At 43.7% G+C, this 17,681-nt stretch overlaps 1 protein-coding gene across 1 annotated transcript; it reads left to right on the top strand.

Annotated features, from left to right (window-relative positions):
• The first annotated feature begins 1,864 nt into the window (after window positions 1-1,864).
• Window positions 1,865-15,965, top strand: LOC102456602 (glutathione S-transferase-like). Its single transcript, XM_006137751.4, has 7 exons — window positions 1,865-2,020; window positions 4,829-4,935; window positions 5,146-5,197; window positions 10,178-10,310; window positions 10,952-11,087; window positions 15,198-15,329; window positions 15,709-15,965. The coding sequence occupies exons 2-7, from the start codon at window positions 4,849-4,851 to the stop codon at window positions 15,832-15,834; spliced, it is 666 nt and encodes a 221-aa protein (XP_006137813.1). The 5' UTR covers window positions 1,865-2,020; window positions 4,829-4,848; the 3' UTR covers window positions 15,835-15,965.
• Window positions 15,966-17,681: the final 1,716 nt, after the last annotated feature.

The following is a 17,681-nucleotide window of genomic DNA, read 5'->3' as shown; positions in this document are numbered from 1 at the left end:
CTTCCAAAGGGGACAACTTGGCAGGATCCAAACCCTAATGAAGTACTCACTGTTGATACCCGGGAGGCTATAATGCTGGTCCTGGTCAGACAGTGGGAAAATTGCTGAGTTTCACCTCAGGAAAATGTTGATTGTGCCAGGAAAGTGAAATCTGCCTGGAATAGGATTGTTTTCCATAACACAAAAAGTGAGGTGACTGATCAGAAGGATGATATACTGCAGAGTGACCATGGGCAGGGAGGAGGGGCAGTGAGTGCAGGGAACAGCTATACTGCCAAGCTAGCTCTGGGGGCAGCTGCACCAGCAAGAGTGGCCAGCTTTGCCCCCACCCTCTGCCCTGAGCCTCTTCTCAACCCCAGCCCTGACTCCTGCACCCCTCACTTCCCTGGCCTCTTGCCTTGAACCCCCCATGTCCCTAAGGGCAGTCCTGACTTCTGTACCCTCCCCCACAGCACTAGCCCCCTACCCTGGATGACCTGGGCAATGTCGGGTAAGTCTTCTAGTACTGGCATAAAGCACAGCTTTGCCACTATAGCTATGTTCACATCAGGACCCAATTTAGTATCTCAATATACTTAACACCAAAAAGCATTCCTCCTACACATGTAGCCCTAGTACATATAAACTACTTCTGTGGGCAGCTATAATAGTACCTGACACAAGAGCAGAGATTAAGTGACTTTCCCAGTGTCATTCAGTCTCTCTGGGGGAAAAAAAGAGGAATTGAACCTTGGTTTCCCAAGTCCCAGTTCAGTTCCCATCTGTAGAAGCTGAACTACTTTTCTACTCATTTAGGCTATGTCTAGACTACAGGTTTTTTTTAAAAAAAGTGGCCTTTTTTTAAAAAAAACTTCATGTGCATCTAGACTGCTGCTGCATTCTTTCGAAATTAAAAGAATGCTGCATTTTTTTCAACAGCAGTAAGCCTCATTTTATGAGGAAGAATATCTTTTTTTCAAAGGAGCTCTTGAAAAAAAGCATTCTTGACTGCAAACAGGGCTTTTTCAAAAGAGAGCATCCAGATTGCCAGGGTGTTCTCTTTCGAAAAAGCAGATTGCTTTTTCAAAAAAAGTTGTAGCTGTCTAGGCGATCTCTTTTGAAAGAAGCTTTTTCAAAAGATTCTTTCAAAAAAGCTTCTTTTGAAAGAAGCATGTAGTCTAGACATACCCTTAGTTAGATGTCCAGATTCGACGGTTTCACCTTAAATGTGAGCAACAAAGCCAAAAAATTGATTGCATAGAACTTGTGGGTAGGACCCCAGGCAAGTTGATTTTGTTTCCATTGACAACTCATTTTTAAATGTGTTAAATAGGCATAATTAATTAAAAACGTGGGCCCAATTGTGACACAAATTGCATATCCATTTTTATATATAACTATCTGATTTGCATATGCATTAATAATGATAACTGCATGGGTGAATGTCAGGCTCTGGTGATCAAATTTTAAAAATCAGACTCATGGTTGTCCGTCATTTTAGGTGTCTTTCCTGAACATTGCAGCAGTGAGAGGACAAACCTGAATTACTACTGAAAAATCAGATAAGGGCCAGAGAACACACTGGCTTCATTTGTTAAATAGTATCAACTTGAAATGTAAGCAATTAAAATATAATATTTTCTTGGTTTTTCTAAATATTTTCCCTCTGCTTGCTGTGTGAAAGACTCATTCAAACAACAGGATATGCTGAGTAAGCAGTTATGTAACCATGACTGTGTAACTATGAAATAGACACTCTCTGTATAGTCAAGTAAACTGAAAAGAATAAAGATATTTTTCTCTCTCGTGCATAGTAACTTTAAAACATAACACAGCAGTAGGTACAACCATATTGTATAATGGCACTGTAACTTCTTAATTGTGTGAGGTCTCTTTAGGAGTGGGAAGCTTTTCTTTCCTATTAGGTATGGGTGTGACTTCTTATGAATAGGAGGAGGAGCTCCAACCCTCAGGACCTGAAAACACAACCTCTGTTCTCCTCAGTTAAGGAGAACTCAACCTGGGTCAGGACCAGAAGAAGGTTAGTACTGAGATTTGCATAAAAAAAAATTGTTTTACCCTAAACTGTTTGATCTGCTGGTTTCAACAAAGCTACTTTTAAACACTTTGGCAATGTGAAATCTTTACTATACTTAGCCTGTACCAAAAGCTGTTCAAGAGCTCTTTCATTGCTATGCGGAGGACAAAAGTAGGGAAAGGGTCAATTTAAATATGAAATGAATCCAGAAGTTATCTCAGACTTGAATAAGTCATGTCCTAAAGTGAGTGGGGCCAAAAGCCAAAGGAGAGAGGAGGAAGAAAGCAAGAGAGAGTGAGTAAAGGTCAAAATTCGAATGAAAGCCTGGAATATAGAGCTGATTTCTTTTGGATTTGGATATGAAAGATGGCTGATATAGCATGCTGTGCTCTGATCTGAACTACAGCGGCTGGTCAAAGAATACTGAAAACTTGTCTCCCTCTTGGGGGTGGATGAGAATAAAACCTGCTGCTGCTTTATACTGAATGCAGACAATGTTGCTTTTACATGACTTAACTTTGTTCCCCAGTTCTTATATAGCAAAGTGGCTGCTGCAGAAAATCCAGTGAAGATGCAGGCCCAGAGCTCATTATAGGAAAGAGAATACGTTAGGGGAAATGTGGAGATCAGACAAAAGCATTTAAACTTGTATGTCATTTTGTACATAGCCACGTGCAATCCACACATCTAGTAAGTATGGTGTACTGTCCCAAGTTCATTTCCATGCTTGAAAGACCTTGTAATATAAATAAGTACTAGTAATCTAAATAAATAAGTGGCATTTAAACCACTTACAGAGAGGAAGAATGAATGTGCTCTATGGCCTTAGCTGAGAGCCAGCCGGCTTTTAACTCAAGCTGTAGAGGTGTTCATGCACTAAGCTCCAGAGGTCCCAGATTCAGTTCTGCCTGTAGACATTACACATATCCCCTTCTCATCTTGGTTGATAATAAAACACACATGTAACTGGCAATGTTCAATGATACCTAAAGCTTTTCAGTCCATTTGTTCTGTTTACATGTACAGTGCATAATCCTTCATGAGAGTTGCATTTCACATATTTGATGTGGATACACAATTGCAACAGATGTGTAGAGAAGGGCCTTTATTCCATAGTTTTGGTTTAACAGCACTTATGAGATCTTTGGTTTTCATAGTTAAGGGAAGAGTTTTAGTTGCTATACATTTCTGCACACTGTATATGGTTGCAATGTGTGTTGACATGATATAAAGAGTAAAAAGTATTCATTAAGTGAGATAACATATCAGGAACTATAGGGTGTTGCCAGCTGCACAGAGAGCAAACACTGCCAACATGCACTAAACATTATTTACATTCAAATAACTACAAATGTATAAAACATCTTTTTTATGGATGAAATGTCATGAGCTGCTAGTTAGTTATTTGCTTTAATAAAAATTAAGTGATTATTGCTGTGTCATGTTTACCATGAACATGGTCATAGTACCAAGACAGAAAGCTGAAATGGTTTGATTTTTAGAACTGTTTAAGGGTGATTTAAAAAAAACAACAAATAGTCCGGTAGCACTTTAAAGACTAACAAAACATGTAGATGGTACCATGAGCTTTCATGGATACAGCCCACTTCTTCAGATGACCAGACCAGTCTGAATGTCCAGGACCAGTCTGAATCAGTGTTCCTTGGGCCCGCTTTGGGAAAGCTATTAGCAGGCCTGTGTCACTTTGTTTACCTAAAGGGTCTGTAGCCCCAGAGCCTTGCAGCTCCCATTATCTTCACTCAGCCTAGTTACCAACTTTTGAGGGGGTGGATTTACTACAGCAGCAGTCACTGTAGTGTGTACCCAACAGCAGTGTAGCGATACCATTTGTAGTGTAGACATACCTTGAGTACAGGTAGTCCCCGAGATACGCGGATCCGAATTATGAACGGGGTTTGCTCCCCGTCTCCCTGGTCTGCTGGAGACCAGCAGACCAGGGAGACGGGGAGCAAAGCCGCGGAGCATGCGGACAGCGGACAGCCCAGACGCGCCGCGGCTGTCCCGCTGCCGGTGTCCTCAGAGGCTTTGCTCCCCGTCTCCCAGCAGACCAGCAGACCAGGGAGACGCGGAGCAAAGCCGCGGAGGACCCGGGCGGCGGGACCGCGATGCGTCTCGGTCCGCCGCCTGCGTCTCCCTGGTCTATTGGGGGGGGGGGGCGCAGCTAGTATGCCCTCCTCCCACCCCCAGCAGACCAGGCTTTTCTCCGGACGCCTGTGGTAGAGCACCTGGGGCGCTGCCGGTTGGTCCCGCAGCGCCGCTCTGGGTGCTACTGGACCAATCCGGCAGCACCCCAGCTGCTCTGCCCCAGGCGTCCCCAAGTCTGCCGCTGCTGAAACTGACCAGCGGCTGACTACAGGAAGCCCGAGGCAGAGTTGCTCTGCCCCGGGCTTCCTGGAATCAGCCGCTGATCAGTTTCAGCAGCAGCTGACTTGGGGACGCCTGGGGTTCTTAAGTTGAATCTGTATGTAAGTCGGAACTTGCGTCCAGATTCAGCCTGTTGAAACTGATCAGAGGATGATTCTAGGAAGCCCGGGGCAGAGCCACTCTGCCTCGGGCTTCCTGTAGTCAGCCGCTGGTCAGTTTCAGCAGCGGCTGAATCTGGATGCCAGTTCCGACTTACATACAGATTCAACTTAAGAACAAACCTACAGTCCCTATCTTGTACATAACCCGGGGACTGCCTGTAACAGGAGTTCAGTGACAGCAGCAGAGGCCTCATTGTGCAGCAAATATTCTATAATAGCAAAAACTCATTTTTGTTCAGAAACCTTTTTGCTTGATATTTATCAGGGAATCAGAAGCAAGGAAACATGTGTGGGAAACCCAAACTTACCTACTTCAATGGAAGAGGACGAATGGAATCAATCCGGTGGCTGTTGGCAGCAGCAGGGGTGGAGGTTAGTCCATCATTTTATAAAGGAATCTAGTTCATCCTCAGAGATTGAACGGGGTGCTCTTATTTGGACTCATTCTGGATTAGCCATAATTGATTCTAGTATGCTAGTATACTGCTCTGTGTTTTAGCTTTTTGTGGCAGGGTCATTTCCTACAAGAAGCTGCCTGAAAAATAACAATGTAACTAACTTTTTTCATCTTTCCTTTCCCAGTTTGAAGAAGAATTTTTGGAAACAAGAGAACAGTATCAAAAGTTAATAAAAGGTGAGAATGCAGAACAGGGGGTTTTCTACACCCAAAGTGGCACTAGTTTAACTAAAATTGCTTTTACATCAGAAAAAACTTTAAAAAATAATGAATAGTCCTGCAGCACCTTGGAGACTAACAAAAAATGTAGATGGTATCATGAGCTTTCATGGGTACAGCCTACTTCTTCATTGGTTTTTTTACTCTTTTCTGGACTCTCTTCAGCTTGTCCACATGTTTCCTAAAGTGTGATGCTCTGAACACGTACTGTAGCTCTTTCAGGATAGGACAGGGAGAAAGGAAGGAAGTTATACGGGCAGTTGGTGTAGCTGGGGCAGGGGGAAGCAGGCCTCTCGCTCCTTCTACATCACCCACCCCCTGTGCTGAGGCCCAGCCCCCTATGGGGAGGAGGCAGGGCAGCACACTGAGCATGAGCCCCCTCAGGGGGGGAAGAGATGGGAGGAGGTGAGAATGCACGTGCCCCCCAGCCTCCCCGAAGCACCAGAGAAGGGAGGAGAGTGCACCGGTATGTTTCCTACCTACCTGGAGCAGAAGGGAAGAGAGGAAGGTGCACTGTGCGACCTCAGCACCAGGAAGGGAGGAGGCCGCATGGCTCCAGCCTTCCCGGCCAGGAGCACTGGGAGCAGAAACACTTTCCCCCAGAATACCTACAGCAGGCATTCTGGGGATCGAGTGTGGGCAAGGCCAAGCCTGGCAGTTTGGAAAGGCAAAGTCAGATGCCTATGGGAGTAAGGGAAAGGAAAGACCAAGAGTAGTCGTAATCTAATTGTCATTTGCATAGTTGTGACCAGCAGGCTGGATTTCACAGACATGATGGTGGAAGTTAGCCTTAATGAAGGATTTGAAGGAAGGTAAAGTAATTGCTGATCCTGGACTCCATGTGGCACTGCCGCTTTGAAATGCTACACAGATCCAGGGTCAGCTTGGGACTCCCCAGCTGACCCCAGGCTCCGTGCACTTTGAAATGATGCACATGGAGCCTGGGATCAGCTGGGAAGGGGGGCTAGAGTGCTAGCCCAGGCTCTCCAATGCTGGTTGGAGGTAAAGCCCTGACCTCAGGGGCCAGATCCAGGCAAGTTGGGGCCGCATCAAGTCTCCAGGCCTTACATTTCCCAGAACTGCCTTACAGCTTATGGACTAACTGGTATACACACAGCCCCTCAGGATTTTTCCCATCTTACTGCAGCCTTGGATGTGTGTTTGGCTTTTATTTTGTACACTGTAGGAAGTAGGAACAAGTTTGAATTTGTCCCCTCTTGTTTAGTGTTCTGATCCCACACGTCACTCGTGTGTGCTATACTGAGGGCTGATTCAGTAGGAATTATTTGAGACTTAGAATAGAAATGAGTGAGCAAAAAGAAATGTCTCAATAACTTCCCACAATGCAAAAATGATTCTTGCCTTAATGCACAGAGCTTAAATGCTGTACTCCCTGAAAGCAAGCATATATTTACCGTATAATAAGAGTTTATCTTCAAGCATATCCTATTTTCTTGGCATAGCTGTTCCATGTTGAGTCATTTGGCAACTGACTGCAGGCTATTGTTTCAGTGACTTAGGTGTGTAGGGATTTGCCCAGGTGGGAAGGTATGTTTGAATAGGTTTGTCAGTTACAGATTGGGCACCTGTGTGTATTCTTACACAGCAACAATATCCCACAGAGTGAGTCTCAGAGCCCGTGTCAACTGATTTGGGCTTGTAGTGTCTTGCACTGCTGGGCTGAAAATAGCTGTTTAGATATTTGATCTCAGGCTCTATCATGAGCTCTGAAATGCAGTGAGGGAGAGAGGAGGGTCTTGGGTCCTGGGCTCCAGCCCAAGCCTGAACATTATGCTGCTGTTTTTAGCCCTGCAGCATAAGCCCTGTGAGCTCAGATCAATTGACTGGGCTCTGAGACTTGATGCTGTGGATTTTCTTTTACTGTATAGATGTACCCTGTGTTGATCATTTTTTGAAATTAACGGAGATTTATTGAACCTTCTAGTGGTCTGGGTTCGCTATTATGTTCATGGAATACACATAAAGTAGCCTGATAAGTAGTTGCAGTGTAACAGTACTTTATCTCTTAGGATTCGGAATCACACACAAGAACCCCAAACCAGAAAGAGACAAAGCAGGCTGCTCCTTAAAACACAAAGGCATAACTCACCCCTCCATACTTTAAGGCTACGTCTACACTAAGAGTTTTCTTGGCAAAAAATATGCTAATGAGGGACTCATTTGCATGAGTCACGCTCTCATTTGCATATTTTCTGCCGATCTCTTTTTGTACAAAGACAAGCAGTATGGACGTTTTCTTTTTGAGCAAAAACCCCTTTTTTCCGCAAGATCCTTATGCCCCAAAAAAGGAGGTTTACCAATCTTATGGAAAAAGGGGTTTTTGTGCAAAAAGAAAATGTCCCCACTGCTTATTTTTGCGCAAAAACTGATCAGCAGAAAATATGCAAATGAGATTGACTCATGCAAATGAGTCCCTCATTTGCATATTTTTTGCCACGAAAACTCGTAGTGTAGATGTAGCCTAAGACTAAGGCTATGTCTACACAACAGCAATATTTCAGAATAACTAACTTTATTCCAAAATAATACAGTGCACATCTACACCACCAGCATTTATTCTGAAATAATGTTGAGCTGGAGGACTTCTTACTCTGACTCCTGTAACCAGCATTTCACAAGGAGTAAGGGGAATCAGAGGAAGAGTGTTCTTCTTCGACTTCCAGTTCTGAAGGAAGCCCCAAAAGCTGAAATAAGCTATTTTGACTTAAACTACACAATTGACGTAGCTCAAGTTGCGTAGCTTATTTCAACTTTAGCCCTGCTGTGTAAGACGTGTCCTAAGGTGCTAAAGAACTAAGTTACACACTAACACAGCTACCCCTCTGAGACTTAAACATGCAAGGCACTGCATTCAGCCATATGGAGTGGGCACTATCACTTAAGTTTTGCCAACATATCTCACACAGGGTTTTTTTAGCACCCCGAATGACATAAATTTTACTGACGTGGTAGCGCAGACCTGCCTTACTACTTTTGCTGATAAGACCTGATCAAAAGTTACATTGACCCCAACTATATTGCTCAGGAGTGTGAAAAATTCACAACCTTAAACAGCTGAATTGACCTAGCACTTGGTGAGGACAGCACTAGATTGAGGGAAAATGTGTTGTGTTGACCTAGCTACCACTTCACAGGGAGGTGGACTATCAACAGCAATGGGAGAATCCCTCCCACAGGCATAGGCAGCATTACAGTGATGCAGCTGCAGGTGAGGTTCAAGTATAGACAAGTCCTTATAAATTAATCCCTTTCAGTTTACTAATGCTCAGTGCACTGAGCAGCCAGGGAACTCTTTGTAAGGAGTGACTAGAAAATCCAGCCATCAATATGTTTTTATCTTAGTATATTCTTCTGATGGGAGGGGACGACTTGGCTCTTGCATAACTGTTAATGGTTTTTGGTTTCTATTAAGGAAATGACTTCTGGTAGAAAAGGACATTTTTGCTTTTTAATGCTTATTTATCCCTTAGTGTAGTAAGATTTGCTCTTGGGAAGTCATGAGGACACAAGACCTTAATATAAATGTTTACCAAAAAATGATTATGTGGACAACCAGTTCTATGCAACTTTATTGCACTATGAAATGAAACACTTTGCAGAAACTGAAGGACCTTTTTAAATCTTAGACTATTGATATAGTTTGACAGTCCTGTGCAAAAAAGAGCAGGCACAAACTTCTGTTAAAATGATCTTTTCTAGGTAGAAGAAGAATGCGGGGATTTAGAGCAAATACTCTGCATAACTAGGTACAGTAGAACATATACCTATTTGAGGCCTAATCCTGTATCATTTAATTCAATGAGAGCTTTGCCATTGACTTCACTGGGGGGGAAGAACCAAGTCCTGGAGTATAATCTATATATATAGTTGAATTAATATTTAAATGGAAAGCTCTTTGGGACAAAAAACACCTGTGGGGGGTGCTGGAACAATTTGCTTAGGGTATGTCTACACTACCCCGCTAGTTCGAACTAGCGGGGTAATGTAGGCATACCGCACTTGCAAATGAAGCCCGGGATTTGAATTTGCCGGGCTTCATTTGCATAAGCCGGGCGCCGCCATTTTAAAATCCCGGCTGGTTCGAACTCCGTGCCGCGCGGCTACACGCGGCACGAACTAGGTAGTTCGGACTAGGTTTCCTAGTTCGAACTACCATTACTCCTCATTCCACGAGGAGTAACGGTAGTTCGAACTAGGAAGCCTAGTTCGAACTACCTAGTTCGTGCCCCGTGTAGCTGCGCTGCACGGGGTTCGAACGAGCGGGGTTTTAAAAATGGCGGCGCCCCGCTTATGCAAATGAAGCCCGGGAAATTCAAATCCCAGGCTTCATTTGCAAGTGCGGTATGCCTACATTACCCCGCTAGTTCGAACTGTGTTCCAGCATTTATGTCTCTAACTATAGGCTTGTAAAACAACATGTCAATTCATTATTCTAGGTCTTAGTTGTAGAGTAAATATTTGGATTAATTTATGTTTATTCTTTCCTACATCATTATTTTTATGGCAAGCATTGAAGAGCTTCTAAAATACAATTGAAGGTGTACAAACGACTTAGATTGTTATCATAGTGGAACTGAGAAAAACTCAGTCTCTAGGGGGAGACCAAGGCCACCACAGATGCTACAGCTACATAGGTATGGTGCTGTAGTTATGTTGCAGTAGTGCTGTAGTATATGGGCTTCCTATAGAGATGGGGAAAAATGGTCACTATAGGAACTTTGCCTCCTGAGCAACAGTAGCAATGTCAATGGAAGCATTCTTCTCTCGATCTAGCTGCATATATACCAGAGGTTAAATTAGCATCAGTCAGGGCACTTGGGTGTGAAATTTTCACACCTTTGAGTGCCGTAGCTAGGCCAACCTAACTTTTAACCCGCCCTAAGTAACATTACACTTGCTGTATTTTCCTTTCCAAAGATGGAGCCCTGCTGTTTGACCAAGTACCATTGGTAGAAATTGATGGGATGAAGATGGTGCAGACCAGAGCCATTCTCAACTATATAGCTGCCAAGTACAATCTGTATGGGAAGGATCTGAAAGAGAGAGCATTGTACTGTAATACTTCTTTTTGCTTAATAAACTACAGTAAATATTTATATTACCAGTTAAAGTTTATGTAATACTGTAAATTGAGTATGAAAGGAAGAGAAAAAGCTGTTATGCAATAAGGGGCAAATTCTTGCTGGGTTTTAAGAATTGTTTCTGAAATGGTGCTGAACAGGATCTGGCCCTTAATGATGCCTTTGTTTTGTATTGTGTTTTGCTGAGCAACTTAGGATCACAACATCAGTAGTAAAAAATTCCAAGTATTTTCAGCTTTACTGCAGGTGAAATTTTTTAGATACAGGAACAGAAGTCATAACTTGTTCAGTAATACAGTACTACAATGGTTTTGCTGCCATTACCTGTGAACAAATGGTTCTGTGAATGAAAAGGACTTGAGCTTTCAGGGCTGTTAACCTTTGATAAGCAATAGGTTTATTTTAATAATGAATAAATGAACCACTCATCAGAAAATCTTTGACTGCCTGTCAAAGGGAACAAGGAATGAGAGATTTTAACAGCAATATAGTACAGCCCAATAGCTGATCATACAAACATTAGCTGATCATAAATAATTGGTTTTAATAATTTGTGAGAGAAACCTGAAATAACTTCAGCATGCTCTTTTATTCTCTTGCCTTCCTCCAGCATTGACATGTATGTGGAAGGAACAACTGATCTCATGGGAATGATCATTACCTTTGATTTCACTCCACCTAAGGAGAGGAATCTTCCCTTAATTATTGAGAGGGCCACAACCAGATACTTCCCAGTCTACGAAAAGGTAAGTGATAGGTAATAATGGACAGTCATGTCATTAGGTATCTTGAATGAAGACATATAATGGAGGCATTGGAACAGATGTCTGTGAACAAAAGGAAGTGAATGACCACAAATGTCTGTGAACAAAAGGAATCGAATAACCACATTCCCTAATTTAGACAAATGGTTGAAAAAGGAGGAGACCTCTCATTATAAGTGCTCAGTGTTCAGAATGATTTGTAGTCTCTCGGCTGTAATTGAAGTTAATGAGAATTGCACATCTAAATCTCATTGTGCTGCATTCAAACTGCACCCAAATCAGCTACAGCAAGACACAATAAATATATGGGATAGGAGTTTTCTTGTATGAAAGCTGTTCCATATCCCTAATCATTTTTTTTGTTATTCTCTTTACTTTTTCTAACCCTAAATTATCTTTTTATGAGATTGAGTCATCAGAACTAAATACAGTATTGAAAGTGTGGGCTAACTATAGATTTTTGTATTGTAGTATGATATTTTCTATCTTATTATAAGAATGGTCATATTGGGTCAGACCAAAGGCTTATCTAGCCCAGTATCCTGTCTTCCAACAGTGGCCAATGCCAGATGCCCCAGAGAAGGAGTGAACAGAACAATCATCAAGGGATCCTTCACCTGTTACCCATTTCCAGCCTCTGACAAACAGGCTAGAAACACACCATTCCTACTCATCCTGGCTCATAGCCATTGATGGACCTAATCTCCATAAATTTATCTATTAATTTCATTTGGTGACCCTTAGTTCTTATGTTATAGGAACAAGTAAATAACTTTTCCTTATTCACTTTTTTCATACCTGTCATGATTTTATAGACCTCTATCATATCCTCCCTTAGTCTCCTCTTTTTCTAAGCTGAAAAGTCCCAGTATTTTTAATCACAAGCTCAGCACACAGTACCTTTCAGGCAATTAGCAAGTAACCCACAAACACTACAGTCCTTGAATTTAATCTACCATTTTGTCATTCAGTCATCCAGTTTTATGAGATCCCTTTGTAACCATCCACAGGTATATAGGTGCTTTTTTTGTGATGGTACTAACCGGTACGCAGTACCAGCACCTCCAGTCAGAGCTTACCTGGAAAGAATGGAGCGTACCAACACCTTTGTATGCAAATGTCCGACAGTCGGGTGGGCTGTGTGTCTTAAAGGGGCTGCATGTCTTCAAAGGGCACTTTTTATTTTTAAACAAAGAAAGCAATAGGTATCTTTAGTAATTTTGTATTGTCTGCAAACTTTACTATCTCACTATTTACCCTGAGAAGCTCAGGTCCCAGGACAGATGCTTGGGGGACCCTGTAATTTACTTCTCTGCATTCTGAAAGCTGACCACTCCTAATCTTGGTTTCCTATCTTTTAACTAGTTATTTATCCATGAGAGGGTTTTCCCCTTTGTCTCAGGACAACTCACTTAGCCTTTGACATGGTCCCTCACCAAAGGCTTTCTGAAAGCCCTATTACATTGTATCGGGGTGGGCAAGATACAGTTTGATCTAGCCTGTGGCCACCCTGCCACAGCCCCACCCCGAGGCCTTTGGGGCTTGAGAGTGGGGGAGCATGCAAAGTCTCCTGCTCTCGCTAGGGGTGCTGCGTGCCCCTGGCAGGTCAGGGCAGGGGGACCAGAGACTTCATGTGCTCTCCTGCCCCCAGACCCTGATTGGCCTGCGGGTGCAGTTGTACACAAAGTCTCCTCCTCCCACCAGGGGCCAATGGCAACAGAGGGAACCTTCAGCTGTTTAAAATGGCTGGAGATTCCCTCTGGACACTGTGCACCTTGGCATGGCAGGAGCGGGGCCCGAGCGATTTTGCATGCTCCCCCGTCCCACAGGGGGAGCGTGAAGTCTCCCCCGCCCACATGGGGTGCCTAGAGGGAACCACCCCTTCTGCATAGGCCCCACCCTTTCCACCTGTGGCCCAATCTCTTCTGGGGGCTGAGCTGGCCCAGGAATCAAAATTGGTGAAGTGCCCCTCCCTACAAAAATTATTGCTCACCCCTGTACTATTTCTATAATAGAGGCCCAACTTAAATGCACAGTAATTCCTCATTTAACACTACAGGTATGTTTCAGAAAATGATCGTGTTAAGTGAAAACGTGTTATGCAGGGTCAGTTTTCCAATTGAAAATAATGGAAAAGGTGGGGGGAGAAAGAGGACTGGGTTACAGCAGGGAGGGGAGGTGTTTGGCTCTGGGGAAGGGAAGGGGAGGAGAGGGGAGGGAGACTGGGTTGGGCGTATGCCCCTGTGATGGGTCTTCCGGGACCTGCACGGCGTCCGGCGAGGGGGGGGGGCGCTGGGGAATGGCACGGTGAGTGGTGAACCCTCTGCCACTTTGCAGGGAGACGGGGGAAGCCCCGCGCAGCCACCAGCAATGGGCCGGCTGGGGAAACCCAGCCTCTGGCCTGGAAGCGGGGGCAGAGGAGAGGGGGCAAGGTGTCCGGCGAGGGGGAGTCAGCGGGCAACAGCGTGACGAGCGGTGAATCGTCTACCACTTTGCAAGGAGGTGGGGGAAGCCCTGCGCAGCCGCTGGCAATGGGCCGGCTGGGGAAATCGGATGGTCGTCTAATTCAAAAAACGTTCCCTAAAAAAAAAAATCATTCTATCGCGAAAACATGTTAAGCGGGCATGTGTTAAATGAGGAATTACTGTGTACCCCAAATTAAAAAACATAGAGACCTAAAAAAGAGCCACCATGGCTTAACAACAAAGTAAAAGAAGCAGTGAGAGATAAAAAGGCATCTTTTAAAAAGTGGAAGTCCAATCCTAGTGAGGTAAATAGAAAGAAACATAAACACTGCCAAATCAAGTGTAAAAATGTAATAAGAAAAGCCAAAAAGTATTTTGAGGAACAGCTAGCCAAAAACTCAAAAAGTAATAGCAAAATATTTTGTAAGTACTTCAGAAGCAGGAAGCTTGCTAAAAAAACAGTGGGACCCTGGACGATTGAGATACAAAAGGAGCAATCAAGGACAATAAAGCCATTGGCGAGAGACTAAAGGATGTCTTTGCTTCAGTCTTTACAGCTGAGGATGTTAGGGAGATTCCTAAACCTGAACCATCCTTTGTGGTGATGGCTCTGAGGAACTGTCCCAGATTGAAGTGTCATTAGAAGAGGTTTTGGAACAAATTGAAAAACTTAACAGTACCAAATCACCGGGACTGGATGACATTCACCCAAGGGTTCTGAAAAAACTCAAATGTGAAATTGCAGAACTATTAACTGTTGCTTGTAACCTATCCATTAAATCAGCTTCTGTACCCAAGGACTGGAAGACAGCTAACATAACACCAATATTTAAAAAGGGCTCTAGAGGCAACCCTGGCAATTACAGACCAATAAGTCTAACGTCAGTACTGGGCAAATTAGTTGAAACAATAATAAAGAATAAAATTGCCAGACACGTAGAAGAACATAATTTGTTGGGCAAAAGTCAACATGGTTTCTGTAAAGGGAAATCATGTCTTACTAATCTATTAGAGTTCTTTGACGGGGTTAACAATATCCAGTAGATATAGTATACTTAGATTTCCAGAAGACCTTTAACAAGGTCCTTCACCAAAGGCTCTTGTATAAATTAGGTTGTCATGGGATAAGAAGGAAGATCCTTTCATGGATTGAGAATTGGTTAAAAGACAGGAAACAAAGGGTAGGAATAAATGGTACATTTTCAGAATGGAGAGGGATAACTAATGGTGTTGGATGGCAGGAGACAAATCTCTTGATCACTGTCTTCGGTCCACCCCTTCTGGGGCACCATGAGCTTTCGTGGGCACAACCCATTTCTTCACCGGGACAATTTGTTGTTTATAAAATCTTTTCCATGTTGGTACAAGAATTCAGACTTTTTCTATTGCAGTTATTCCTGCCAGGATTTTGTATTCAGAGGGCAGGCTTTGCAAAAGCACTTACGTGATTCATTGGCACCTGTGCACTTCAGTCACTCAAGTGCTCTGGCAAATTCCACCCTCAGATGCTAACCAGACCATGACCTTGCTGTATTTTGAAAGTAGTACACTGAGTTCAGTTGCCAATGTTTATCCAGCAGATGTCCCTTTCATACCCTTAACATTTGTGTTCCCTTGAATTTTATAGGCTTTGAAACAACAAGGCCAAGAGTTTCTTGTTGGCAACCAATTCAGCTGGGCAGATGTACACCTGCTTGAAGCCATTTTAATGGTAGAGGAGAGAGAGCCCACAGTCCTTTCCAAGTTCCCTGTCTTACAGGTAATTCTGTTACTAAAGCTCCACCAACTATAGAATTGTGCAGTACAAAGACTTCAAGATGCTCATTTAACAGGAGTCCCTGGGCTAATTCTGATCTCATTACCACTGTGTACATTTGTTGTAAGGGTTTTGTAAGCAAGAAATGTAATTTTCTATATGACTGTACAGCACCAAGCACAATGGGTCCTTGGTTTGATTGGCCTCTTGGTGCTCCCATCATATAAATGTTAACTAATAATAACAACAAAAGAAGTCTGTGGAATTAAGGTGAGTTAAGTGCTGCTACTCATGTAAAGACCTTAATTTCTTCAAAATTAGCATGTGAAGTAGTTGGATGTTGTTTCCTTGCTTTTAGAGTTACTGTTGTTTGTCATTTCAGGTGTTTAAAGCAAGAATAAGCAACATACCTACAATTAAGAAATTCCTACAGCCTGGCAGCCAGAGGAAGCCCCGACCTGATGACCAGTATGTGGCAACAGTGATGAAAATTTTAAAGAAAGATTAAATGCCATGTTCCACTCAGAGAGGTTGTTAAAATCCCTGGAAAATCTAAAAGAATCAGGGCAGTTTAGGTGATCAACATGACCATAATTAAAAGCAGCTACATTTCAGTGACATAAAATAGTATCTAATTACTCTTGCTGTTTGAGTTGTTTGTTTTTAATGGGCATCAAGTCCTTGATCAAATATGAAAACAAAAGATTATTTAGGATAGTGTCTACATCTTCCTCTCCGTTGTAAAAGAAGCCACACTGTTGCCACTGTCAGAAGATAAATAATAATCATAAGAAGCTGGTCTCTAAATGCAAATAGTTGTTAAAACCTCAACTCTGGAGGGGAGAAAAGACTCCCACTGAGGGTGTGTCTAGACTACATGGCTCCATCGATGGAGCCATGTAAATTAGTTTATTTGGCATAGTCAAAGAAGTGGGGATTTAAATAATCCCTGCTTCATTAAAATAAACATGGCTGCCGCGCTGTGCCGACAATCAGCTGATCCGACACAGCGCGGCAGTCTAGATGTGGATCTGGCAGCTGGGGAAACCTTTGCCGACTGATCCCTTATGCCTCATGAAATGAGGTTTCTGCGTCTAGACTGCCGGGCTGTGTCAGATCAGCTGATCATCGGCACAGCATGGCGGCCATGTTTATTTTAATGAAGCGGGGATTATTTAAATCCCTGCTTCCTTGACTATGCCGAATAAACTAGTATACATGGCCCTGTCGATGGAGCCTGAGTTATGACTTATACATTGACTTATAATTTTCAGGTATGGTATGTACTATACATCAGTGTTGGGCAATAACCAGCCTGCAGGACCAGACACAGTTAACCAGGTGTAACCCTTCTGACGGGTAGGCCTGGCAGCAACCAGGACCGGGTTCAATATCTAGGGGATCATCTCACACAGAACTGGCTCAAGCCCCCACCCAATAGCCTGGGAAATTCACACACCCCTGGGCACCTCAGAGGCAATGCTTCCCCACTCGCAAGCACAGAGTCTGAGTGTAGAAAATAAATTTTTAATGAAAGAGAAGTCACATGGCATTATCTTGGGAAAATACCACAAACAGAGTTTGGAGCCCCCATGAGTAACTGTCTCAGCACAAAAGGATTGAGCAGTGTCTTTTGCCTCTCAGGCTCACCAGTCCAACAAGGTAAGGGTTCTATTCACTTACCCAAACTTTCTCCGTACCCCACCTCAAACGCCCCACTTACAGCTCTGTCCAGTTAGTGCAGACCCTGACACATCCTGATGACTCTACTCCTTGAGCCTGAGGCTATGCCATCTCTGTGCTGCCCCTACCAGCCACCTGCCAGTCGTTCCTACCAGCACTCCACCAGCCGCCTGCCAATCATTCCCACCAGCCGCTCTGCTGGTCGCCCTCCTACCAGCTGCCCACCAGACACTCCCGCAAGCAGCTCCGCTGGCTGCCTGTTGGTTGTTCCCGCCAGCCACTCCACTGGCTGCAGTTTGTCTGGCTCCTGGCCAAACCAATGATTTCAGCTCTTAGGCTGTGTCTAGTTTATTTGGCATAGTCAAAGAAGTGGGGATTTAAATAATCCCTGCTTCATTAGAATAAAAATGGCCACCACACTGTATTGACAATCAGCTGATCCAGCACAGCACAGCAGTCTAGATGCGGTGCTGTCAACAAAAGAAGCCATGTCGTCTAGACATAGCCTTCGTGATTTCAACTCTTTAGCCACCACTTAGGCTGGCCAAAGATTCCAGCTTCCACTGGACTAGCAAAAAGACTCCTTGGGAAGTCGGCTTTAGGTCTGTCCTTAAAAGCAGGAGGAAAGGGGCAGGTTGAGCCAGCCTTACAGCTCACACCTGGCAGGCATGA

This window comes from Pelodiscus sinensis, chromosome 3 (assembly GCF_049634645.1).
Source record: "Pelodiscus sinensis isolate JC-2024 chromosome 3, ASM4963464v1, whole genome shotgun sequence".
Taxonomy (NCBI): domain Eukaryota; kingdom Metazoa; phylum Chordata; order Testudines; family Trionychidae; genus Pelodiscus; species Pelodiscus sinensis.
This window is presented reverse-complemented; position numbering and strand designations above follow the sequence as displayed.

What these genes read in the sequence shown, in the direction of transcription:
- LOC102456602 (XM_006137751.4), top strand. Translation starts at nt 4,849, where the DNA reads ATGTGTGGGAAACCCAAACTTACCTACTTCAATGGAAGAGGACGAATG. An exon ending in GATCTGAAAGAGAGAGCATT is followed by an intron (nt 10,311 to 10,951) that starts GTACTGTAATAC and finishes GCCTTCCTCCAG; the next exon opens with CATTGACATGTATGTGGAAG. An exon ending in CCAAGTTCCCTGTCTTACAG is followed by an intron (nt 15,330 to 15,708) that starts GTAATTCTGTTA and finishes TTGTCATTTCAG; the next exon opens with GTGTTTAAAGCAAGAATAAG.